At 38.5% G+C, this 27,945-nt stretch overlaps 1 protein-coding gene across 1 annotated transcript; it reads right to left on the bottom strand.

The window, feature by feature from the left end:
* Positions 1-5,156: 5,156 nt before the first annotated feature.
* LOC311296616 (alpha-2-macroglobulin-like) lies at positions 5,157-27,945 on the bottom strand. The gene is made up of 34 exons (XM_084418462.1): positions 27,663-27,945; positions 24,944-25,124; positions 24,681-24,837; positions 23,955-24,007; positions 23,822-23,842; positions 23,478-23,643; positions 19,008-19,092; positions 18,703-18,814; positions 18,456-18,603; positions 18,225-18,334; positions 17,954-18,124; positions 17,630-17,866; positions 17,310-17,522; positions 17,073-17,222; positions 16,752-16,865; positions 16,537-16,594; positions 15,672-15,807; positions 15,235-15,460; positions 15,035-15,161; positions 13,911-14,032; positions 13,780-13,831; positions 13,332-13,415; positions 13,069-13,245; positions 12,859-12,934; positions 12,569-12,725; positions 12,352-12,426; positions 12,104-12,266; positions 7,198-7,391; positions 6,902-7,114; positions 6,670-6,788; positions 5,906-5,987; positions 5,737-5,820; positions 5,542-5,647; positions 5,157-5,420 (listed from the first exon to the last, which is right to left on the bottom strand). Exons 1-34 carry the CDS (start codon positions 27,746-27,748, stop codon positions 5,380-5,382), a joined length of 4,296 nt encoding a protein of 1,431 aa, XP_084274588.1. The 5' UTR covers positions 27,749-27,945; the 3' UTR covers positions 5,157-5,379.

The following is a 27,945-nucleotide window of genomic DNA, read 5'->3' as shown; positions in this document are numbered from 1 at the left end:
AAGCAGAGGCCATAGAAAAGACCAACAGCCCTTAAAACAGACAATTTCTGCATCAATTCATGGACGAACTGATCTATAAATGAACATGCACCACAGGACACTGTGCATATGATTTATTGCCTTGTGTACTATTATGTCTTTGATACTACAGTATGTATTTTATGATACAACCAACGGTCAATGTAACCCCAACGGTGTCTTGTCTCCTATCTAATTAATCCTAATTTAATGACTCACACTTTAGTGTACATCACCTTCTCTTAGAATGCAGTGTGTGTTTGTTATATCTATCTGAGTATTAATGGACACAAACGGCCAGGCCTATGTCTACCCACACTTGAGATAGAGTCATAAATCCTCCCAACAGAGGAATCTCCCGTTTGGAAGTTCCCCCTTTCTAATTGGTTGAGCCAACCCTGAAAATGTGGGACTTTTCTCAGGGTTTAAATGGTCTCTACACAAGCCCTTCCCTCTCTTCTTCTGGCCTCTACTGCTGCTTCTTCGGGTTGATGTCTGTGGCCACAGTCGCTATGCCTTCACTCTCCCAACAGAGTGTCAGAAGAGAACTGCAACTTTACCATCACTGAATGGGCAACCATTAACGATCTTCCATCTTCCGACTTCCTCACTCCTTGGTTGCCTGCGTGGCCTCTTCGGCCCAGGGACGGCAGTGCACAATCTGCATGTGCTCAGCCATGTGCTCATGGAGAGAGAGAAAACCTTCAACCAGAACAGAGTCAAACAAACCACTCAAGTTCACCAACTTTTCTTCAGTCAACGCCGAAGAAATCGATTGAGGCTCATGGGACCATTAAAAATCCTTCTTCAGGAACTTCACGATATGTTTCACTGCAAAGGCCATGCAAGTATACATTTAATGAGGTGCTCTGAAAATGATAAGCTGATGGTTCTTTTCGTGTTCAATGAATCTTTTCCACAGTTCCATTTCCTGCTTCCGGTTTAATTCTATCATTCACCATTTTACCTATGCATGTATGTACAGTATGTATAGTTATGTTTGTGATTTAGTTAATAAAACTTGTACACAATATGTATTTGGTTCTGATTCTCTGCTTGCAACAAAGTTTACTTTATGATTTAGATTTTGACTACAGGCTCTTAGTACTGTACAGTAAGAAAGACATTTCCCTCCCCCGGAAATGAATATTTCTTATAATGAATAAACAATTAACACTGAGTTTTTATGGGACGAACAGGTGGGTTGATTGTAATATTATTTTTACTACATTAAGTTAATTCTATTAACTGATCCAAATATTCATAATCAGTTATAACAAGTTATGATTGATTATTAATATTTATTTTGCTATTATTTATAACAAATTTGCTACATAGTTAAGGTTCAACTTTCTAGTAATATGGTTTATAGTCTTAGAGGTGAATAAGACTGTGGGCCCTATTTTAACGATCTGAAACGCAAGTGTCAAAGCGCAAAGCGCAAGTAACTTTGTGGGCGGGTCTTGGCGCTGTTGCTATTTCCCGGCGGGATAAATGACTCTTGCGCCCGACGCAAATCTAAAAGAGGTTGGTCTGAAGTAGCTTCATTATTCATAGGTGTGGTTTGGGCGTAACGTGAAATAAACCAATCAGAGCGACATCTCACATTCCCTTTAAGAGCAGGCGCGCTTGTTCTAAAGCGGATTCCTATTATAACGGCGGATTTGCCAGGCGCACGCGAGGAGCGCTTCACAGCCGAGGAGGCCGACGTTCCCGTCAGGGACGTTGGGGATGGAGAAACACACCCAAATTAACTTCGGTTAAACAGGCGTATGATAATTTGGGTAAATGTGTAAGCTAGATGTATGCTTTTATAATAAACTGTCTATCTATCTATCTATCTATCTATCTATCTATCTATCTATCTATCTATCTATCTATCTATCTATCTATCTATCTATCTATCTATCGTAATAATGTATGATTTGCAAAAATTATAACTGCTTCGTCTGTGTGTAGATGAGAGAATCAAAGTGTACATGCGCGTTGTGCACACGCTACATTGATTAAGGCCAAGCATGCGCCCTTAAAATAGCATATGAATAACATGCGCAACGCGCCACTGACTTTAAACTGGTTTTTTTTCGGTTAGTGGCGCAATTGTTTTCTAAACCTGTAAAATAGCATGAGGGAATGTTTGCGCCGGAACACGCCTCCTCTTTGCGCTGAACCGCCCCGGGGAGCGCAAGTGTATTTCTTAGTTAACCGACGTGCTTCTGTGGAGGGAAAAGTCCGCTTTGCGCGGGTGCAAAATAGGAATGATACATGCGTCCGTGTACAAAGTCAATTGCGCTGGGTGCAAGATAGGGCCCTGTGTGCCATATTACTAGAAAGAAGAACGGCACCATCCCAGGAGGGATGAATACAATCTCTTTTTAACAGGTCAGATCAACCCTAAAAATGGTCTATGAACCCTATATTATTCTGCGGACACCACTAAGACAGCCGGCCATTGAGTGAGGACAGTCTGCTATCTCATCACTCCGACGAACAGGAAGGGGGCCAGAGAATATTACGGTGTTTGACATCATACTTGCGAGTTCACACCCCTCTTTAATGTTAATTTTAGTTTTGTCGTTCTCGCATCCAAAGCAGTATCTAAAGCCCTTGCATTCTTACAATCCTCGATTAAAGTTTGGATGCGTGTCTCTAGTTCTGATATCTTCTCCGTCAGATTGTCTATTTCCCTGCATTTATGGCATGTGAAGCCCTCGTTGCTGACAGAGAAGGAAATGCTAAACATGAGGCAGGCAGTGCAAGTGACAATAACAGGAGAAGATGACATGACTCACCATGTTTTTAAAAGGTGCGAGAGAAAAAAGAAGGTAAGCACGGATGACAGGTTAACAGGCTAGCGAAGAAAATATTTAATTTTTATTTGTATATTAATTGTGTTTGCAGTTAAAATAGATCTGTTGAGCTATTTTCTGTAGAAAATAGTAAAATATACACATCATATCATCAGAACAAACTATACACAGAAAAAACACAAAAAAACAGGCAACTGACCTATTTCCTGAAACCAAACAACACTGAAATCAAGGGTCAACAATCCCCTACACCGTGGCAAGATAAGGGATATCCATTCACGACCCCTGCCCCCATTAAAAACTAAAAACAAAAAAAAACAAAAAACAATTGCAACAAGGACATCAAGGACACAAATAAAGAATAAGTCAGGAACTGACTATTTCAACACATGACAATTTGACAACTCAATACTTAACCATGGGAAAACATACTCCAATATGTGAACTTGGAACAGCATACATTCTATATTATTTTACTTTTTTTTTTTTTTTTTTTTTTTAAAGAACTCTTTAAGCAGTCTTTCAGTAATCACTTCTCTTTTTTGACAATTCTACAGTTGTTTCCTGGATGGGATGAATTTTGAATTAATTTACTTAAATTAGGACTACATTATTAGTAATTATTTGTAACATTTTTGTCTAAATATATATTTGTCAAATGTCATAAACTGTATATAACAGTATTATTTATTATATTTGATTCATATAAAGGATAAATTAATAATAACATTAGACTATAATCTATTAAATGTATTCAAGTGTGAAGCTTCATCCGCACTGACGGCAAATGTAAGGCGTTTGTCTTGAGTGAACACATGTGCTTGATAAGATGTGGTTTTTGTATAAAAACAATTCCACACTGATGGCAAGCGAACGGCTTTTCTCCTGTGTGAATTCTCGTGTGTTTCTTCAGATTGTCCTTCTCCTGTCCATATGGTAATTTATCTACTGTGCGACAGAGAGTTGCGTGCTTATGACGCAATCATTAGCCTATTTTTACAAAAACTGCTTCTACGGGGCCATAACGTAAGATACAAGGTAATGGAGCCTTTTATACATTTTCGTGTTTCTTTAGAAATAAATAATGGACAAATGGAGTCTTTAAACGCCTCAGATGTAATGTTATTCGCTGTCAAAGTGACGCCAAAATGGCAGTGTGTTAACAGCAGGTGATGGTCTGCTAATCAATGGCGGCCCCCGGGGAAGCTTCAGTTTTTTCTGAAACATTACCCCCCTGATGGAGACGGTTGGATTGTTTTCCCCTCCGGTGGGCGTGGTCTTCAGATTATGACGCGTGTCGCTCTGTCTCTATGCTTTGTCTGTCTCTATGGCTTTGGCGGGACCTTGATATCGCGCCTCCACTTCACGCTCACTCTGAGACTTTGGCGGCCTCTGAGTTTACAAGAAGAGATTCAGAATTCACTGTTTAAATCCTTTTTGATCACTGCTGAGCACTGTAGGCCTATGTAAGATGTACACTTTTATTACTGAAATGCTGGAAATTATTTACAAGAACAATATTTCATCGCAGCTCCACCTCAGCGAACTAAAATGGGAAAGAGAAGAAAGCACGTAAAAAATGTAAATGGTTATCATGGCAGCAATATATGATACAATTTTAAAATATGTAGGCTAGGCTATTATAGGCTGGATTATTTATAATATCCCATGAGTCCCTTTAGTTAAGTTATGCCTTAAGAGTCTTCGTAGCGCGCTAGGAGACAACGTTATCAGGAAACACAGCCATGGTCTGTACAGTGGAAATGCGTTTTGGTTTATTGGTGAGTGTTTCTACTGTTTTCTCTTTTTAAAATTGTGCAATTTGCTTGATTTATGAAATGTCCTGTTTAATGCCTTATTGTATGTATTCATATGCTTTTATCTGGCACAATGTATAAAGGCAATAAACACTTAAATCTTATTCCTGGATTCTCTTTGTATGTTTGTTTAAAATGGGGTCATTAAGAACATTTTCATGAATGGTTCTACAAAGAATCTTATAGAGTGACATGAAGAACTGTTATAGGCTCTTTTAAGAACTTATGAGGCGGGTTCTTGCAGTACCAAAAAAAGACTCTTTATGTCACATAAACATGGTTATTCAAGAAACCTTTCAGGTTCTTTTCACTGTGAAAACACCAGCTTTTTTGTCACTTTTATTTTTAAGGGTGTACAGTGTCTCAGAACAAGATTTAAAAAAAGCAGAGCCGAGATGAGATGAGAAAAAAAAAATCACAAGATATAATTGTAATAACCTCGTCTGATTCTGAAATGTTGCCATAGCATGTAGCTACTACACATTCAACAGTTCAACCAGCTCACCAGAACTTGTTTTCAACATTTTTATTAATCATATGCATTGTAAATTGATAAGTCATGATCTCAAGAGACGTAGCCAAAAACTGATTAGGATTTGGGGGTTTGTTCAAATTTGGGCTAATGGATTGGAAATAATTTTGTCCAGGATAAAGAATAAACATTATAATATTCAACATTAGAGAGTTCCAACATCTTTATCCAAGCTGAACTATAAGGTGACGCTCTTCAGCTTTCATCCACAGTGGAAGAAGTACTCGGCCTCTGACTGATCACCTGAAGGAAAAGGAAGATGTTCACATTCGTACAACAATGGAAACCTGTACATGGATTTAATCTGAATAAATAATGTGCATCACTTGATCAAAGCATTCAACACTGGCATATTAAATCTTACTTGTTTGGTAGTAATCGTACACTTTAATCACAGCTGGCTTGAGATTCTTCACTTGAAGAACCTGTTTCGTTTGTATCTGGTAATTCACTGTAATATTTTGTGGGATCTACAGGAGGAAACAAACTCATCAGTCATGGACATTAAAGACATAAAGACCTAAGACATAAAATCATATGAATGCTGCTGTTTTCTCACCTCCTTCAAATATACAATGACACGATCATCTTTAGAATCGACCCGTTCCACGGGGTTTCTGTACGTTCCGGAAGAAGTTTTAAGCTGTGGGGAAAAAGTGCTGATTAATTTCTAAAAAGAGAAACTCTAGAAATTTGTACACATTTTGTGATGAATCACTCAAACACACCATTGATGTATCAGCTGTAAATCCAGATAAGAGTTTAATATCCACAATGACCATGTTAGTCCTTTCCTGTAGACCATCATATCTGGAAAAGAGCAACTGAAAAGGTTCTTAAATGCCTCATATAAATGTACAAATAAGAGAGAACAAAAGCCAGTATAATTACCAAGACACATGCAGAGTTTTAATCACTCATAATGTGTCAATAATAAAAATGTTGTATCTCAAGTCAGTGTGTAGTGTTTTAACTACCGAGATACGCCGTTTCAGTTTATATTGCTTTTGTGTTTTGTGTTTATTATTAAAAATATTCAGAAAACATTTATTTGTTAGTTAATCTTAAGTCATAATCATGTTCTAGTCTTTTGACTTAAAGTCCTCCTGTGGTGAAAATCAAGCTTTTAATGTTGTTAATATGTGTATGTGGTGTTTTTAATATGCTTTTGTGTAAATTCACAAGTCAACACCATTGCTGAGTATTTTCTCCTTAAAACTGCAGTGAATCAAAGACAGTCTCAAAAACACGTTTTGAAATCGCTGGTGTTTCTGACGTCACAAACTACCTTGTAACCAATCAGATCAACGTGCGATCGTCAACGAGTGGATCTCTGAGCTGTGAGTGAGTGGAGGCGGGGCTCTTTGCATATTCATAGAACCGTGTATACTCAATGAGAGTGTGTAGAGTTGCATTCATAAAGAATTTAAAGATGAGTTTTAAGGGATACAATTATTGACTACAGGGGGACTTTAAATACAAATTCTCTTACTTGACAGTGAAGTTCAAAATGAAATTTTGTCCCAATGTTTTGCAATCTCCCTCAATCTTAGCATCAATGCTCAATGTTTTAGCTTCAGTAGGAGTGGGAATGTTGTAGAACTGAGCCATCTGAGAGAGTCAACACAAAGAAAAACACATTCATAAATCATCTCACAGCAAAATAACCAAAATGCCAAGAGAGAAAGTGAGTGTGAGTAAATGAAGCTGAACGCACTACAGACCTGCACAGACACACAGGTTGAGCCCTTCACTTCAATGCTGTATTTGGCTGGAAGTTTCTGCAGCTGCTTCTCCTGGTACAGTAACTTGTTGTCCTGATTGACATTAAAGTGGAGAGTGTCTCCTGCTGACCGTACCGTCACTGTGCTGGAGCCGTCAGAGCTGAACACTTTGGTGGCGTACAAAGACAGAGCCTGAAGAGCCACCACTGTGTCCTGGGAAATAAATGTGTTCAGTAATGCCACTTTTACTCATTCACACCAGCAATAATGTGTTTGATTGGAGAGGTTTGAGTAACCTGTGTGGAGGAGAATCCTCCATAAGCATTCTGCTGCTTCACAAGCCAGCTAACAATCCTGTTAGCATAGCCCAGATCAGCTGTAGTGACTGAATCTGCAGTGAGAACAGCAAGCAGCACATATGAGCTGATCTCCACTGCCAGAGAATCAGAGTCATCAGCAGAGCCAGACTGAGACCAGTGGAGAGAAGAGCCTTAAGGACAAAAGACACACGTGTGACTCAAGGAGCATGATTAAAACAAAAAGGTCACACTTAAGAATACTGTTCCATCATTAATGAATAACTACACAGAAACAAATGAGTAACACACTATTAACATTCTAGTTACTACTATTATTATATCTGTGGAATACTTGATTCTGATTGGTCAATAGCACCATCCAGTGGTGTGTTATTGCTCGACAACAACCGCTGAAAACACAGGCTCAACGGGCTTTCTTCATGGAAGTTTTGCTTTCGGTGAGCTAATAAAATATTAAAACTCAGTCGAATCAATATTTTGTGTACAGTTATTTAATTATGACATCCAGTCTCGTGGACTCGCTATCTCTTGTTTCATTCAAACGCAGATGCTGCCAATTTGCGAAAATCTTTTTGTACTGTTGGATTATTAGACAACAAACAAGTACGATTTTAAAACAGCTTAATCTCAAATCAATATCTCTTATCCCCATAATTATTATGACCGCCGCTAGCATAGCTAGTGAAAGCGGTCATATAGGGATTGTCAAAGTTTTTTTTTCTTGTTTTTTTTCGTCATCTACTGAATTTTTCGTCAACGATACCAGGGACACCGAAACACCGGGGAACATGAAATTTGGTGGGCATGTAGCCCCACTAGGCTTTTACGGAAAAATTTAGTTTGGTCCCCGGGGGCCACTCCCCCCCCGCGCTGGGCCCCCCCAAACCCAAAAAATGCAGTTTTTCCTAAATAACTACTTGAACCGTGGAACCGAGGATGAAGAAATTTTTATGGTATGTTGGTCTTAAGGGCCCACATCAACCTAGCCCATAATCACTCATTTGTGATTTGCGCCCCTTCCCATAAAAAATTAAAATGCAATATTATTCTGCTTTAATCGCCCCTATCTTCAGTGGAGATGTTCAGAACTGCACCATATTTCATGTGTATGATTAACTTGACATCCTCTGGGGGTATGCTAAGTTTCGTAGAATTTCATCCATGGGGGGTATAAAATAAATTCATTTATGTGCACATTTAGTGACTGTACACTCATCGGCCTGTAGATGGTGCTGTTGAGTGAAGGGTTGCTGGTTTAGGATGATACTGTCACACACACACACATGCAGGAATACAAACAAACGCAAGCATGCACACACACTGACATCCACACGCACAGACACACACACACAAACACACACGCGCACACACATGCCATGCCATGACAAACCCAGGAATCATTAACCAGTACAATACAATACTCAACATCAACAATCAACATGCCTCTTTCCTCACAGATCACCAAATCCTCCGAATACTACACATCAAATCACACTGTCCAACTGGAATACCATGGATAACACTACTACCATTCAACTACTTCACAAACAGCATAGAACGACACCTGGCCAGAAAAAAATACCACAACAAAACATTCATATCCATTGTCAATACCACATCTGTAACCGGACCCTTCACACAGCATGCCATTGGTGACCATTGGATAACAGTCATATACAAATGTCAATAAAAACAAATTTTGTGTAACTTGTTTAAATGTCTCATACATATAATGTTTTGTCTCAAACAGACGAATGATAATGTCATTTTGTTTGTTAACTGTTGATTAAACCTTACTTTGTTAATATTATTTATTTGTTCTTCCCTTTTATTATACAACAGTTTCAACATTATGCATGTGACAGTTAGACTTATATTGGTAGATACAATGCCTTAAACATAGATAAAATTAGTATCAGTGAATTCATTTACATAACTTTTAATGTAACCTCTGTCCTCTGATTCTTGCAAAATCCTCACATTTCATATAATATTTTACATCCTATGAATACATTTTAGCAGCGTTATGGACATAACATGAAATACACACGCTTTACAAGTGTCCTACAAACTCTGTAAATTATTAAACAAACTACCAATGTAGCATGAAAAAGACTTGCTTGAACACAATAAGTGTGTTTTTGAAACTCATTTTTATAATACATTATGTAGGGAAAACCACTGTTTTGAATGTGACATTTTCACATTACGGATGTTAAGTGTCTAAACTAATGACTTTTGCTATAAAACTTAAATAGTAATAGCAAATAATTACAAAACTCTAAATTATCCATGATCCACAGGAATACTCCAGACAGTCTTTTAAAATATACAACTTATAGACATAAACACGCAATACAGCCAAATTGCTCCACGTCATTTATTTTTGTGGAAAGCCAGTGCAGGCCTGAGCGGCGGTCATATTTTGTACCGCCATGCGGTACATCTAGTTTATATGGTGAAATGCTGTGTAATAAGTAGTATGACTGTATACCGTATCTCTTAAATGTCCGTCTAGTTTGAACTTGTCGCGCTAGCAATAGCTCTCACCGCGGAACCTTTGCGTTTAAAGAGCTAGTTAAATATTTCGAATTAGATCTAATTATTTACTTATGTGGCAAGTAGTCGTGTAATAAGCGGCATAATGCACATTCAGCCGGTTGTTATCTCAGAATAAACCCCTTCTGGCTCACGCAAGATCCTCCTGATCACCCTGTCGGGTTTATTCTGAGAGAACAACCAGCTGGATGTACATTATCCCATACTTAACTAACAAGAAACTCTGATTAATGAATTAGTAAGAAATAGTTGAATGTGGTAGTTCACTATTAGCTAATCAGTAACTACTACTTTTTCATAACTCACAGAGGACTACTGTATATAGATTAATAATTAATGTTAATAATCCATAATGTATAATATAAGGTTATAGTAATCCACTAGTAATGACTCAAGTGTTACTACATCCTTCTAAAGGAACTACTAATAATTTGGATCAGTATTCTAAACTGAAGATCATGGGAACACACTAGTAATGACTAAAGTTTTACCAAATCCAAAATCGTACAAAAATCTTAAAAGCTTACAGTTACTTTATAATTACTAGAGAGTTATCATGCTTTTTTCACTTTAGAATATTGATCCAAATTATTAGTAGTTCCTTTAGAACACCTATTCTTAACCATAGGGCCGCGGCCCACGCTTGGGCCTCGAGCGCCACCTGGAGGGCCGCAAATTTTTTTACGTTTTTCACCTGTGGGCCGCGAGGGCCGCGGGACCAAACAAGTTATCAATTGAAGACACCAGAATGACCACTGTTATCCATGAGACAGTTACAGTACACCATCCCACCACTAGTGGCAGTAAGTTAATGTCTCAGTTAGGGGCCGATCACACCTAACGCGTTTTTCAGGTTCGAAAACGCGAGGTGCACAGCACTTACCATTACACAGAACGAGCAGTGCGCTGCGTTTTTTATGTTGCTAGGCGACCACTGTAACAGCTGTCCTGTCAGTCAAGTAAACGTCAAATCAGCCTTTTATTAACTTTATTTACTTTCTGTTAACATTGTGGTAGTTACGGTTCGTGAAGTCGTTAAGCTCCTGGTAACCCGCGAGAGCACCACAAGTTTATCCTCCACCATCGCACTCTCCGGGCATTCAAGCAACTGTAGCTTTCATCACTAAAACGGAAGGCCCGCCTCTCCATTCATGCGATTGGACAGTGGAAAAAAACGCGATGACGTCAGGCGCTTTTTCCGCTCGGAGTTGCTTTTTTTTCAACTGCAAAAACGCGAGGCGCATAAACAGCGCGCAGAACGCTCGCTGCCATAGGAAACCAATTGAAAATAGGCGCCTCTCACTGCAAAAAATGCGTCAGGTGTGATCGGGGCCTAAGCATTCACGATAGCGGAGGAGTTGGTTTTACCTGCCGCTGCGGATATATGCGGAGGGGAACATAAATAGGGAGTTGTAGCTTGTTCAAATTGTACTGCTGTGACTGTTATTGTTAATTCATAACAGATATGAAGAGCAACTTCAGGTTCTGCCATGAAAAAATTTAAACTGCTGAAACAATTATCAAATTATTTTGCAGATTATAAAGCTATTTTTTTTTTTCATTTGCACTTTATTTCAATTTTCATTTACAACTTATTTATTTAATTTGAAAAATATTATTTTGAATTTATTTATTTTAGCAACACATTTTATTGTTTTTATTTTATTTATATACATTTTCTATTTTTTTGTAAGTAAAATTTGTCAAATCTAACTGATTTTTGTGTTAATATGCCTGACTTGAGCCTTTAAATTTGTTCTTGATGCAGATTGATTTGTTCCATGAATAATTGTATGTGCAGGTTTACATACACATGAATAATAAACTGTTAAACTGCAAGTGGATTTCATTTAGTTATTGAATACAAATCAAACCAAGGGTGAGATCAATAAACCAATACAGTGCTAATATCTGAATGGGCCCTGGGCCACTTTGTACTGTAAAATTTGGGCCCCGACATCAAAAAGGTTAAGAACCCCTGCTTTAGAAGGATGCAGTAACGCTCAAGTCATTACTAGTGGATTACCATTATCTTATATTATACATTATGGATTATTAACATTAATTATGAACCTGTATACAGTAGTTCTTAGTGGGAGGTATGAAATAAATAGTAGTTACTGATTAGCGAATAGAGAACTACCACATTCAACTGAGCCCTATTACTTACTAATATGTTAATCAGATTTTCTTGTTAGTTAAATGTAGTTACAAGAATGTTAATAGTGTGTAACTCATTTGTTCCTGCGTAGTTATTCATTAGTACAAAACAATAGTACAGTTATGAAAGACAACAGAAAGTCATCAGAAACAAATCTCTTACCATCTGAAATTGCAACATCTTCCAGTTTCTTGAAAAGCCGCTGTCGAGTGTCCGTGTCTCTAGCCAGACTGAAAGTGTAGGCGAGCAGGGCAGTGGTGTAAGTGTTATTGACATTCTCAATGACGGACCTCAAGCATGACAAACCTTTACTGACGACAGGATCCTGTGACAAAAAAACACAGAGGAATAGACGCTGTGAGTGTCATTTTTCTATGAGTTTATACCATGTTTCCTACAGATGAACTTACTGTGACTGGAGTTTCCAGTTCAAGCAATGATGCAGTAATGTAGGCAGTCATGGTCACATCATCATTCACCCCACCCTAGAATTTATTAGAAATAAAGGATAAATAAATCAACACACTCAAACCACTGAAGGAAAGTTCATCTAGACAAACTGTGATGTTGGCTTGAGAAAGTCTGAATAAAGACGATAGATAGAGAGATAGATAGAAGATGACAGACCTTCATTCTGTTGTTGAACAGTGTTCCCTGTTGGATAAAACAGCCGTCTGAATCCCGTCTGCTTATTAACCAATTCTTTGCACTCTGAATAATTTTTGGATCAATAAATATGTATTTCTGTGCTTTGCCAAAGGACCTCAGCACAAAGGCAGTCAACCTGATGGTGTGGAAGATATAATTAAAGTCATTTGAACTGAGACACATTTTTAAATGGGTTTATTGGGTTTATTTTTGTAGATTACCTTGATATTATTTCTGTTAAACAAAAGTAATAGTGAAAATATATTTACCATGTATTCCCATCATCATAACCAAATGTGCTGTATGATCCATCCAAATGCTTGTAGTTCATTTGTCTCTGGTATCCTGTTTAGTGTGATAATGGTTAACACTTCAACAGTTTGTTTGGGTGACTCAATGTGACATTCAGGTGTGTTGAATAATGTATAATTTGGTATCAAACCATCTCAGTATTTTCTTGACATGATTTTGTCTCTCACCGCTCTGCAGGAAGCCTGTGGCTCTCTCTCGGATGGCCGAGGTGAGCTGCTCCGTGTTCTCCAGATACTCCAGAATGTAAATATTGGGAGAAAGAACAGCCATGTTTTGCTCTCCACAGCCGTACGGCATCTGTAATAATCCGTGAAGGTTCCTCAGTGCACGACCCAATATGTCGCCTGTAAACCATGCACAAATGACACTCACTACATTTTATAAGTCTAAAGCCAATCTCCTCATTTCTGCTCATGTTTGTAAATGTTACCAATGACTGAAACAGAGGATCTGACTGATCCCTCTATCACATCTTTAGGAAGAGTCAGAGCCACTTCCTCTGAGAGACTGTCACCTATGAACCAGACAGACAGAAACACATCAGTGATCAGCAGAGTAACGCTATAAACATTTTAATACCACCTGAAGACCCAATAATAATAATATAAATCACAACTCAAAATTTGGACAGCTGAACAACTAAACTACAGTTGTCATGAAAGGCTGACAAATTTAAACTTTCTCAATTAAAATGTCCGATACATATGAGTATATTTTAGCTCCCTGTATTGGTCCTTAAATTTGGTGTGTCCTCAAAATGTCCTCTATGCAATGTGTACTTATTTTCATGAAGTTGGAGTTTGTGTTTAGAAGACAAAGAGGGTTGCAGCATTATCAGCGCTTGTACACCAAAACATATGAAATATCTGCAGACTAACCCTTTGGACACAGTAACCAGCTGTGAGTCTCTGTCTTTTCAGTTCCTTCCGCCTGCAGCAGAAATCAATCACATCAACACATCATACATAAGCAGCATTAAGATCATGAGTAAATGATGACGTGTGCTGACCTGTACGAGCAGACTTCGTGTGACCGTGTCAATGCGTCCTCTCTCCGGGACGCTCACAATCTCATTGTCACACACAGTCTGGGACGCCTCTGCCTCTGCACTGACTGTAATATTCAAGACTCCTACAACACAAGACATGTACGTGAATATACAACTGAGAAACAGACGCGTTTCCATTACCCTTCAAACTGAGCAAATTGCAAATTGCAAATTAAAATAAGCCCATTGTAAACACGTCCATTTCGGAAAAATCTTTTTTATGCTCGCATGAGGTGGTTTTTCAACTACAATGGAAACAGTTTTTTCACATTTACAGGTGACCTGAACTTATTCTTCACACGATCATTCACAGTTCCTCTGTAGCCACGTTTCCATTATGATTTGTGCAAAACTTTTGCGGTATTTTCTAAATAATAATATTTTCTTTTGTGAAACTGATGCCGTTTAGATTAACCGATGTAATGCGACTAAAACATAATTTTTTCATCTTGCGAGAAGCCAAAATTATGGCGACGGATGTTGGTAGGTTTACGTATATCGCAGCCACCGCACTAGCCATTATTTTTAATCGAAGGAGACGTAGGCGTGTTATCCAAGCTTTAATGGCAAGGAAAGCCTCTTATACTTAGGAGCGAAATATTTAGCAAAATATTCCTTTTTCGAACAGCCTGAAAAACCACCTCATGCGAGAATAAAAACATTGTATTTTCAATGGAAGTTTTTGCGAAATTGACGTCTTTCCAATGGGTGTATTTTCAATTCGCATTTTCAATTTATGCAATTTGAAGGGTAATTGAAACGCGGTGAAATTGCATGTTTAACATTTACATTAACATCTTCCCTTGCCAATAATGCTTGGATAACACGTCTACGTCTCCTTCGATTAAAAACAATGGCTAGTGCGGTGGCTGCGATATATATGTAAAACTACCAACATCCGTTGCAATGATTTTTGGAATGACTTATTCGTTAGAGGGAAAAATAACGTTTTAGTCGCATAACATCGATTAACGGAAACGCCATCATTTTGCAATAGCTTTTTATCGCCATTTCAAAAACATCCCAAAAGTTCTGTGCAAATCTGTAATGAAAAGGCGGCTACTGATTCAGACTGGAAAACTCACCAAGAACAGAGGGAGTGAGGATCCATTTAAAGGTTTTTCTTCCATTAGCACATAGACAGGATGAATACTGATCATCAGAGGAGGCTTTGAGAGTGTAGTCTGAGGAAGGAGCTGGAGTCACTTTAACCTGTCAATCAAACACACATGATTAGTGGCATATTTGATATGATTTGGTCATCATACTGCGTCTGAAATCTCACCATGATGCACTTGGACAGATAGTTGAAGACAGTGGCCTTCAGCTCAAAGATCTCCCCGCGGATGATGGAGTAAGGCAGAGAGAGCTCTAGGAAGAAGGGCTGGAAAACTGTCAGCTGAGCAGGAGGAGCCAGACCCAGACCTTCAGAGGACAGGCAGAAGGCCTCCGTCTCCCAAGAGGTGATGGTGTCAGGAACCGTGACAGGAACCTGAGCTGATCCAGAGTCCCTGTGGAGGAATTACAACAATAGGCATATCTGATTCTAACTCAGCCATTTTTCCTGTAATAAATGACAACATTCAGCACACAGATGATGAAAAAACTGGATTAAGAATCTGCAAAGCAAGCAAGGTATTTTCTGTCCTGTGGGCGAGAGGGGAGGAGATGATGTATTAAATATAAGTCATAAGATAAATATACTGATTATGCTTTAAATACCCCACTTCAGCAAGTTCCCAGAGCCACGTTTCTGGAAAGACAGTTCGAATCGTCACTGCTGGAGAATCAGGTGTTGAATCAGGTATTGAATCAGATATTGAATCAGTTACATCCTCTGATACTTCGTCATAATAGTCTGGAAAAAAAAGTAATATTTTGCAGCTTTAAGTGATGTTCAAATAGATACTCTTCTCTAAAATGTGGGTGAGGCTCTGTCCCTACACTGTATAAAACTGGAAAACAAGTTATATTTTGTAGTTTTAAGTGATATGTATGTGAAGAGTACGTCAAAATGATCTATTCTATATCCAGTCATAAGTAAATAGAAAATGTAAGGTAGATCATTATTTTAATACACATATTTTCACATATATTAAATGTTTCAGTTTATTTAGTTTTGATTTTAGTTTTAGTATTTTAGGGCTGCAAAAGTGAATGTGTTAATTTTATCTTACAAAAGTTATATAGTTTTATAGATGAGTTTATCTTACCAATATTAACACTGATTCAAAGTTCACTAACTAGCTGGTTTATCCTCTTGCCTTGTCCACTGGATTACAGTCTTCTTTGTTTACCCTTGCCTGTCCCTGGAATGCTCATTGTCTTGTCCATTTCATACCTGTTTGCCTTTGTTTGGGCCCCTGTCTGATCTAAACACATCTCTTGTAAATAAAAGGCTTTGCATATGGATCCGCACGCCTCTTGTCTCCATTCTACTGTAACAACATCTCTATAATTGTGGAATTGTTTGAGTTTCACAATTTCACAAATTGAATATATTTGATTTTTTAAAATATATTTCATAACAAGCACAAACATATTAAAACATTACAGCTTGGATTGTAATAACAGTACATGTACCTACCCATCTCGCACTCAGGGAGTTCCACAAACAAATTTGTTGCCATCTTCAATCCCACTCTCTGCCAAATGGCAATGATGAACCACAATAAAAGTCATGAAAATACAAATTACTTTTAAATGTCAGTATAATCATAAAGGCTTTTTATGCATTTACTTACACATATACTCTCCCAATCATTATCTACTGCACTGCCACACATATAATCCAACTGTTACCTTTAAGGATTCATAAGTGAATGCGGATTCCCAAAAACGCATATACGGACACTCGTCATCTTCAACAGTCTCAGGGTAATTTGACTCCGATTCCACTGGCAGCAGGCTGAAGATCTGTGACGGGACCATGTTCACACACTATCAGTATGATTTCTAAATAATACATGTATTTCCAACAAAACTTTATTTCCATTTTGGTGAGAAAGAATTAAGATTAATGCTAAATTTCCTGAGATCAAAATATCAGCTGATGGATCATAGCAGCAATAAGTAAAGTCTGTTATCATTAGATTCCCACTATGAATCTTAAAGAATCTAGACCTTGTCAGCATCCAGACGTTCTCGTGACTTCAGGATCAGGACGCTCTGATCTACAGCACTGAGGCCACACAGTGAACCAGGCTGAGCTGAGAGCTGGAGAGTGTTTTTCTCACCGGGAACTGCTTTAGCAGGAGAAAACTGCAGAGATACCTGTGACATACAGGGAATAGGATTTATTTTAGAAATGAGTCAGTAATACAGTTTAAAGAGGCTCATTTCTAAAGCTACAATGCACACCTTGTTTTTGAAACACTTTTCAATGTTGAAATCTTTGCTACTAGCCACAACCGTTTCACTGGGCAGAAAAACACAGTACGCCAGAATCTGCACTACAGGAGCCAGATCTGCACTAATAGACAGTTTGAACGACATTGAGCCCCTTGCTCCATCAGAAATCTTCACTTCAACCTTCTCATATCCATGATGAACAATCACTCCTCTGGACAAGACCTGAAACAGACAGATGACACTCTGATAACAAACTGACTAGTGCAGCCAAATAATACTGTTAAACAAAAACATCTCTGTGATAATGTACATACTGCACATGTTCTCACCATATAGACGATGTCAGTTTTGAAGTTTTTAATTGTCTCTCCAACAAAATAATACTTGATGGTGGCTGTAAACTCAGAGTCACACTTTAATGGTTGTTCAGTATTCTCTATAATCAGTTCACTTTGTGTTGGGGTGCGTGGAGAGGCAGGTGGGAAGAGCTTGACTGTTTTTTTATCGAAAGCGATGTAAGGCATGTTGTCGTGTCCAAAACCACGGACCTCTTGATAGACACTTGCCTAGATTACAAAAAATCTGAAATAACTCCTGTAACTAAACTCTTCATGCAATACTAAAGAAAATTAAGTGAACACAAAATATCTTACTATTAGATCAATATCACTTTTAGAAAGACTGGATGTATTAAGAGAGAAGTTGGCCAGTCCATCGCTGTCTGTAGTGAGATTTAGGAGCAGTTTTGTGGACCAAGTGTGACCCTCCATAAGATAAAGCTTATTGTTTTGAATTGGTGCACCTTTGAAATTTGAGAGTTTTATCTGTTGAAAATAAGATTTTGAAAGAATAAATTACTATATCAATAAATAAACAAATACATATCAATGGTGTTAAACTGAGACAAATGGATTTTAGACTTACTTTTCCTTCAATAACTGATCCGTGTTCATATGTTTTGGGCAGGTCAGTAAATGTGACTTTACCAATTTCATAAGTAAGAGATACAGATTCAGATTTTGTCATGGTTATCTCTGTAAATAGTCAAAACACCTACATAAATATTTATTCAAATAAAAGTAAACTGAAGAAATGAGAAAATGAGAAATACAAGAAGTGTAGGTAACAGAGATCTGACCAAATTGAACAGCTCACCTGTTCCTTCTTCTGTAACCATTGCCTCAACATGAAGAGAATTCTGCATCACTTGCAGTGGAGATAGGAAGCTATGACCTTCTACCAGTGTGACATTAAAAAAGACTGGTGCATCTAAGGTATGGATGGCACAGCCTGTCTTTTTTATCTAATTATAAGGAATGAACACAAACATAACTATTAACTGAAGAGTGGTTTAATTATATAAATGTATTAAAGATAATGTACTGTGTTTTAACTCACATACCTCAATGGTGTCCTCTAAACACACTGGATTTGTGTAACAGGAAATGGAGGGCCAATTATTACGGCACACTTTCACCCGTGATTTACCAGGTACAGGCTGTCCATAAGTGTATCTGTGAAGAAGGTACAAGCAACTGATCTACAGCCCAGGGTTTAGTTAAGCAACTAATATATTAGGATGGGGGGTTAAAGTAAGAAACTGACCCAAGAGTTAAAAAAATAATAATACAATTAACAATTAAATGAAAGTGTGAATGGAAGAGCACGTTGCTTTTTTAATGCAGGAAATAAAAAGAAACCACTCACTTTCCGCAAACCTCAATTATCAGTTCCTCTTCTTCAGCACTTAATTTATTTGGGCTTTTTACAGTAACTTCAAACTTAGGCAAAACTAGAAGTCAGAAGGCAGAAATCAGAGTTATTAGTACTCAATTTATATATAAAAAATTAAAATACAAACATATTATTGAAACTCTTCCCATGCAAAACTACAAATTGTCTGTTCCCTTTCAAGAGAACTCGTGCTGCGTCATAAGTTACGACACTATGGGAACACCTCTGCGTGATTGCATCTTGAAGCATGTGTGAAATCAGTCCAATGGTGTGGCAGAACGTCATAATACGTCTTAATATTTCTCTTGTGGCCCATACGTAGTGAAAAAATTTGAGAGAAGTATTTCGTTTTAATCAAGTTGTTTTTTAAATGAGGAGTAAGCTAATCTAACTAATCCTTTATTTTCCTCGCAGCTCTTTGGTAATGGGGTGATGCGCTATAAAAATTTTGCGGGGAAATCCTCTTCTGATCATCGTCTATCGGCGCATCAACGCACTGCATCTATCAACTGAGCATCGTCTATCGGCACAACCTGGCACGGTGGTTTCTGTGGGGCCCTCCAGTACAGAGTTCTTCCTTTTGGCTAGCACTGTCAGCTTGCACTTTCAAGAGAGGCGTGGATGTTGCACTGGCTCCTCTGCGACTCCAGGGCATTCGCGTGTTGAATTACATAGACGATTGGTTGATACTAGCTCATTCAGAGCACATGGCGTTTTAACATCAAAATGTTGTCCTCGCTCATATGAAAGAGCGGGGGTTGAGGCAGAACGCAAAGAAGACTGTTCTTTCTCCAGTATAGAGAACCACCTTTTTGGAGGATTCTGTGATGATTCCTGCACACATAATCCTCTCAGCATTAAAAGAGCTAAAGCTAGGCCAGTCACGCACTGTCAAACAGTTTCAAAGATTGTCAGCAGCAGCAGCCAACATCATACATTTTGGCCTGTTGTACATGAGACCCCAGGGGATTTTCCCCAAGGGGCAATCCATTCCACATGATCAAGGTTACAAGAAGATGTCTTTGTTCCTTGACAATGTGGAGGAAACCCTGGTTCTTGTCCAAACGTCGTCATGTGATACTTATGACAGATGCTTCTCTCACGTGTTGGGGAGCGGTCCTGGAGGGCCACTCATCCCAGGGTCTGTGGAAGTGCGTTTTCTGATCTACGGGGGACATGTTCTTGTCCATTTAGACAACACATCAGGGGTCGCTTAGGTCGAGACAAGGTAAATATTAAGGGTAAATAAGGCTAAATATTTAACCCCCATCCAGAGGTATGTAAGTTGTGGGTTTGAGTCATAGAGTCAATGACCAACTCATAGAGGCTGGTCTCACAATGGAGGTTTAGACCCAGTTAACTGCCCGGTTGGTACAGTGCTAGAGTTTCTGCAAGAGCATTTCTCTACAGGATTATCCCCTTCTACACTTAAGGTTTATTTGGCCCTGTTTACCACACTCCTTTGAGTGGTGTATCCTTGAAAAGAGACCCATTAGTATCTCGTTTCCTCCGTGGAACCTTGAGGATTAGGCCTGCAGGCCTTCTGTCCTCCGACTAGACCAGGAGAAATTAAATGTGCTTTGCTTGGTTAGGGTGCTTGATGCTTACATCCACAGAGCTGCCATGTGGCGTAAATCTGATCAACTCTTTGAATGCTTTGGGTCGCCCAGAAAGGCGTACCCAGCATCTAAGCAGAGAATGAGTAAGTGAGTTGTCGAGGTTATCTCTCTTGCTTATGAATTGGCTGGTCAGCCTTCTCCCTTGGCTGTCTGGGCCCATTCTACTAGGAGTGTGGCGGCTTCTAAAGCCTTGCTTTCTGGGGCCTCTCTTCATGACGTACAGTGAGGAAAATAAGTATTTGAACACCCTGCTATTTTGCAAGTTCTCCCACTTGGAAATCATGGAGGGGTCTGAAATTGTCATTGTAGGTGCATGTCAAGTCAAGTATATTGTCCACTGTGAGAGACATAATCTAAAAAAAATAATCCAGAAATCACAATATATGATTTTTTAACTATTTATTTGTATGATACAGCTGCAAATAAGTATTTGAACACCTGTCTATCAGCTAGAATTCTGACCCTCAAAGACCTGTTAGTCTGCCTTTAAAATGTCCACCTCCACTCACTCCACATTTATTATCCTAAATTAGATGCACCTGTTTGAGGTCGTTAGCTGCATAAAGACACCTGTCCACCCCATACAATCAGTAAGAATCCAACTACTAACATGGCCAAGACCAAAGAGCTGTCCAAAGACACTAGAGACAAAATTGTACACCTCCACAAGGCTGGAAAGGGCTACGGGGAAATTGCCAAGCAGCTTGGTGAAAAAAGGTCCACTGTTGGAGCAATCATTAGAAAATGGAAGAAGCTAAACATGACTGTCAATCTCCCTCGGACTGGGGCTCCATGCAAGATCTCACCTCGTGGGGTCTCAATGATCCTAAGGAAGGTGAGAAATCAGCCCAGAACTACACGGGAAGAGCTGGTCAATGACCTGAAAAGAGCTGGGACCACCGTTTCCAAGGTTACTGTTGGTAATACACTAAGACGTCATGGTTTGAAATCATGCATGGCACGGAAGGTTCCCCTGCTTAAACCAGCACATGTCAAGGCCCGTCTTAAGTTTGCCAATGACCATTTGGATGATCCAGAGGAGTCATGGGAGAAAGTCATGTGGTCAGATGAGACCAAAATAGAACTTTTTGGTCATAATTCCACTAAACGTGTTTGGAGGAAGAAGAATGATGAGTACCATCCCAAGAACACCATCCCTACTGTGAAACATGGGGGTGGTAGCATCATGCTTTGGGGGTGTTTTTCTGCGCATGGGAGAAGGAGTACAGACTGCACTGTATTAAGGAGAGGATGACCGGGGCCATGTATTGCGAGATTTTGGGGAACAACCTCCTTCCCTCAGTTAGAGCATTGAAGATGGGTCGAGGCTGGGTCTTCCAACATGACAATGACCCGAAGCACACAGCCAGGATAACCAAGGAGTGGCTCTGTAAGAAGCATATCAAGGTTCTGGCGTGGCCTAGCCAGTCTCCAGACCTAAACCCAGTAGAGAATCTTTGGAGGGAGCTCAAACTCCGTGTTTCTCAGCGACAGCCCAGAAACCTGACTGATCTAGAGAAGATCTGTGTGGAGGAGTGGGCCAAAATCCCTCCTGCAGTGTGTGCAAACCTGGTGAAAAACTACAGGAAACGTTTGACCTCTGTAATTGCAAACAAAGGCTACTGTACCAAATATTAACATTGATTTTCTCAGGTGTTCAAATACTTATTTGCAGCTGTATCATACAAATAAATAGTTAAAAAATCATACATTGTGATTTCTGGATTTTTTTTTTAGATTATGTCTCTCACAGTGGACATGCACCTACGATGACAGTTTCAGACCCCTCCATGATTTCTAAGTGGGAGAACTTGCAAAATTCAAATACTTATTTTCCTCACTGTATGTGCTGCAGCGGGCTGGTCCTCTACGCACACATTCGTCAGGTTCTTTGACCTTGACCTGGGCACCACCCCTGGCTTCCAGGTGCTTCAGTCTTAGTTGCGCTCCAGATATTATTCACACTAGACAAGCACTGGTCAGTATGGCATAGTAGGTATTTAAGGGATAGTTCACTTTGAAATTAAATTTTGGTATGTTTTATCTTACCTCAAGGGCATCCAAGATGTCGGTGTCTTTGTTTCCGCAGTAGTTTCAATTATGATACTTTTAGGTCAAACCGTTCTTGTCTGTCAGTCATATAATGCAGGTCTATGGTCACCACCTCAAAGAGCATGCACAGAGAAGTCCAAATTAACAATTCCCCATCATAAGTATACATTGATGGCCTAAGACACGAAACGAGCGGTTTGTGTGAGAAAACGAACAGTATTTATATCGTTTTTACCTCCATGGTGACCATAGACCTGCATTATATGACTGACAGACAAGAACGGTTTGACCTAAAAATATCAAAATTGAAACTACTGCGGAAACAAAGACACCTACATCTTGGATGCCCTTGAGGTAAGATAAAACATACCAAAATTTTATTTCAAAGTGAACTATCCCTTTAACGTTCCCATAGTATTGTAACTTACAAAGCAAAGCCAGTTCCCTTGAAAGGGAATGCCTCGGTTACGACTGTAACCTCGGTTCCCTGAAGAGGGAACGAGATGCTGCATTGCTCCGCCATAACTTATTTCACTTCACTTACTTACTTCATGAGTTACTTCAGCCTATCAGAAGCTGACATTGTTTGATTCAGGGGTGCTTTAATACACCCCCCATGATGTTCCGCCACACCATTGGACTGATTTCACACGTGCTTCAAGACACAATCATGCAAAGGCGTTCCCATAGTGTCGTAACTTACAATGCAGCGTCTCGTTCTCTCTTCGAGAAACCAAGGTTACAGTCATAACAAGTCTTTTTTATGACTTACCATATTGTTTCACTTCAAAATCACGTGAGATCATCCTGTCACCAATAAAAGCCTTCAGTTTGTACATGCCTTGACGGGCCTCTGGGTTTAATTCATAAGAACGCTGCAAAATCCACCTTGTTGAAGAAACATTTGTCCATTGGCCAATCCGGTTACCTTTAATGTCCTGTTTAATAGCAAAGACACAGCTACGACATATGCTACACATATCCTGACTATCAATGAAGAAATATATATTTACCCTACTGAAAATACAATAACTGCAACTATAACTGAATTTCTAGTTTTAATCAGATTTAAAAGGTGTGTTTGTTATGACTGCACAGAAGGTTTTGTGTTCTTACCTCAAGAACCACTGTACTATACTGTGAAAGAGCAAATAGTAATTAAAGATCAAAAGCCAAAAATGTGTTCATTTGTTAAACGTGTATTCAACAATGCAAGAGATAATAAAGATGCCAGATAAACACATCAGACCTGCTGATCAAGGGGTGCAAAGTTTGTATCCATGGTAACAACTCTGAAGTTCACTGTAAAATAGAAATGTGTATTAAAAAAACTTCACTTTTGATGTCTTCAGCTCTTATGTAAGGGACAATTGCTTACAGTCATATTTCTCTCCTTTAAATTACCAAACTGTGTGTGAACCGTATTAAGTGTCAAATACAGGGCTGACAACTCTATTCTGCTGCTGGGTGAATGTGTCTTTTGAGCCAAATTTAACTAGCTGTCACAGTTGCCTGTTTTAGCCATAATGTTACAAAAATGTCTGACAATTTGCTCCAGCTGACCAGTTAGAATCAAGTAGGCCTATCCCAGACAGCTATAAGGTTTATTACATGTAACGATTTATATCAGGGGTGTCAAACTCCTGGAGGGCTTCAGAGTTTAGTCCAAACCCTGTTGATTTCAAATAACCCTGAAGGACCTGATCAGGAACATGTAATAATTAGGGTTAAAGCTAAACTCTGCAGGGCTGTGGGCTCTCCAAGAACACCCCTAATCTATTGTATCCATAGATTTCACATAAAATAAAGTCACACAGATACTATTACAGTATTCCTTTATTTCAGTACATCAGATTGTTGCTTGATCATAGTGTGCTTTACTTATATGTGCTACATCAGCTGTGATCAGGGTTTAGATGTCAGTGACACCAGCATTATTTACTGAGCTTTAGCCTTTGAGACATTCACAGCTCACCTGTCTGTCCTGGAGTATAGATGGGTTTATCAGTCTGGATAAAAGTCAGAGGATGGTAAGGCTTGAACATGACTTTTCTCTCTTCAGTCATCCTGAAAGTCTCTCCCTGAAGTTCAACCTTCATTTTCTGCACTGATTCTGCCTTGACCAGAGGAGCCTGATGAGAAATAATTTCCTGTATTCACAACCTGCCACAAAAACTAGATGCATTATGATGAAACATATTTGATAATATTCATTATGTGCATGTTTTGATGGCAGACCTTGAAGTTAAAGCAGCGATGAAACTCTTCCTCAGCTTTCTCCTGCAGCAGTAATGTGCTCTGGACACCATGAACCAGATGAATGTTCATGACAAGGCTTTCATTGGGCTTGAGAAGACTTGCACACAGTCTGGCCTCAGATCCCGACTTAATCACTGCAGGAAACGTCACCATGAAATATCTGTCCAGAGAAAATAATCATACAATATTGGTTAGATGTAATAAGAAAAATAAAACATAAACTGGGAGGGAAAATCAATACAGTTAATTTACTATTGATCAATTGAAAATATTAATATGAAAAGTGTGAATAAAAGAACAAACTGTGTATTAAGTCTGGTGACTAAATTCTTTATATTTGTACGTTTATTCAGAGAATTGCTCTTAAAAATACACTGCCATTAAAAAAATCTGTCACTGTCATTAATTTTAAATGATCTTATGCCTTAAGTTGTCTCTTAACCTTCTTGCTGCATTAGGACATTTTTGGTCATTTTCAGTTTAATTTCTTTGTCCATTTTGGCTGTTTTAATGCAAATGGTATGTAATTTGGCAAAATTGTGACTTTTTGGATACATTTAAAAAAAATTATCCCATGTTGCATAATATGTATAACACACTGTGTAGATCAAATAGGAACATATAGCACCATAATGACCAAAAATGGCCCATCGAAACCCATTAAAACGTTGTTTAAAGCCGGGCCGTCATTAATACATGAATCATGACTTATGTTGAAACATCCTTTCATTTTGAAGCAAAAGCATTAAATTTGCATTATATAGTGTATTCCACCAGATGATGTCACTACATAGGTATTCCCTATGGGGGGAAATGCAGGTTATTTTCCTGGTTTCCACTAGGGGCACTATTGCCTGTGTTATGAAGCATTTTAATGGCTCAATGATCTAAAATGATGTTTCTGAGTATGTGTGGATGTCTGAAAGCAATGTGTGTCTGCGTTGACAAAAGTGTGTGTGTGTATGTTTGAGTGTGTGTGTGTGTAGGGCCTAAATATAATGGTGTTTAGGCGAGTGACAAAAATCATAATATCCTGAAGGTCATATTTTACGCTTTCTGTCTCTCTATCTCTCTCTCTCTCTCTCTCTCTCTCTCTCTGTGTGTGTGTCGGTGGTGTAGGATGTGTGTGTAGGCGTGTATGTGTGTGTGTGCATTTAGCAAGAAAAAGAGCTTGTCACTGCATTGTTTTCTTTCGGTTTGATTCATGCGTATTTTACGCACAGACATGAACCTTTGACACAGCTTTGTTTTTTTTAGCAGTCTATGTTTCAAAGTTAATTGATCATTTCTCACCTACGTAGAGGCACAAACACAGCCATGCAGTGAGTCCTTAGACAATAATAACACCTTGCATCTTGCGGCAACACAAAGATGTAGCTGCGAGGGATCCTAAACAAAGTCTGCCTTTGTTTTGGATTAGAATAGTTGAGAAATCAGTGTTTATACAAGTGCGGTTGATGCAAAAGTTATAAAGCTGTGTACCTCTTTGGTGCGGCCATTTCACACTCGACAAGATGAAGAAAACCTACACGACCACTGAAGCAGTGGACTGCGTTACTGAACCAAGGGAATAATAATATACCTGGATAAGGTATGTGCTATTAGCAACAGTAACTCACACATTTATTTATATACACATCTTTATGTGGTTTCTAAAATATAGGCATATTTAGTACTAAGTTTATCATGCATTTTTTTCACTTGTATTTTTTTTTTCTCTTATAACTTGGGCCAAAAAATAGATACATGTTATTCATTTTTCCTTGATCTTTTTTTTATTTTGCAGGTTGTTACAAGGTTACAAGTCGGTGGCCGATGGCGCTCTTCTACAATCTAATATACGTCTCTGCTTTAAACGCCTTTGTCCTTGTAGTTTTGCTTTCTTTCTAGAGCAAATTTCGATGTGTAGGGAGACAGGCACAGGTTATAGTCACCTAGTAGAAATCAGGACAATGTTTGCAATACTGCAGATGTTTGCAGTATGTCAATTATATGAAAAATGGTACCAACTGGTGGAAAACAGTAAAAAGTAAATATTTTACCCCAAGGCTTGGTAATGACGGGGTATCTGAATAGAAATTATGATTTTATGATATTATGACAGTGGGTTTAAAAATTGATATTTTAATGGGTTTAAATAGGATCAAATTTGTCCTTACCGTGATATGTGTGATTAAAAAAAAAAAAAAATCTGACATAGCACAAAAAATAAAAATGCACCAAAAATAATGTTGCTGCTAATCTTTGACATATTCAAGACTGTGATAATCCAAAGCCAAGGTTTTCTCTTTGCATTTAGTATATGGAAAATAATTAAATGTTTATGTAAATTGTACATTCTTATACAAATTGATGCTATCGTCACCAAAACTGGAATTTAAAGGGTTAAAATCCTGAAATTAAATAAATATTTGGTAGTTATGATGAGGACTGATACTGGTTAAAAGATTTAACTCAGTAAAAGTGGAAAATAATAATAATATATAATAGTTTTATGGCAGTGTTTAGAGTGGACATTTTTGTCCCTTAATGCACTCATGTCCTAAAATATATAATAAGGCATAAAGGTTAAACAGTAAACCTCTACTGTGCAACACAGATCGGTTAAATAAATACAGGAGAAATCAAGACATTTCTTACACACTGACTATTGGTATACTAATAATTTTAACCTTAGCAAAAACTTTTAAAAACTTACGGCCCTGATGTTTGTCCATTGACACAGATCAGGAGGAAAGAGAGCAGAAGGAGCCCTTTCCAACAGCAGCCAATATTCAGAGCCATGACGAGCGATCATCCACAGCATGAGATGAACTGGACCGTCTCTTTTAAAGGGACTCTCATGCTGTTATATCCTTAGTAAGAAGGAACGAAAGGCATTCTTAAATATGGAATTATTTAATGAACAACAGAAGTAGCAAAACAGAACAGCGCAGATAGCAGCTTGTGCAACACTTCAGACTCTTATTCTTCTCTTCTCA

The sequence above is a fragment of the Rutilus rutilus genome, assembly GCF_951802725.1.
Source record: "Rutilus rutilus genome assembly, chromosome: 9".
NCBI classification, from domain to species: Eukaryota; Metazoa; Chordata; class Actinopteri; order Cypriniformes; family Leuciscidae; genus Rutilus; species Rutilus rutilus.
The sequence above is the reverse complement of the archived record's forward strand: the minus strand, read 5'-3'. Positions and strand labels throughout refer to the sequence as shown.

Coding starts and splice junctions, on each gene's coding strand:
- LOC311296616 (XM_084418462.1), bottom strand. CDS start 27,748: ATGGCTCTGAATATTGGCTGCTGTTGGAAAGGGCTCCTTCTGCTCTCT. Junction 23,644..23,821: donor ATAGTACAGTGGTTCTTGAG/GTAAGAACACAA, acceptor GCTATTAAACAG/GACATTAAAGGTAACCGGAT. Junction 16,595..16,751: donor TCACTTATGAATCCTTAAAG/GTAACAGTTGGA, acceptor GCCATTTGGCAG/AGAGTGGGATTGAAGATGGC.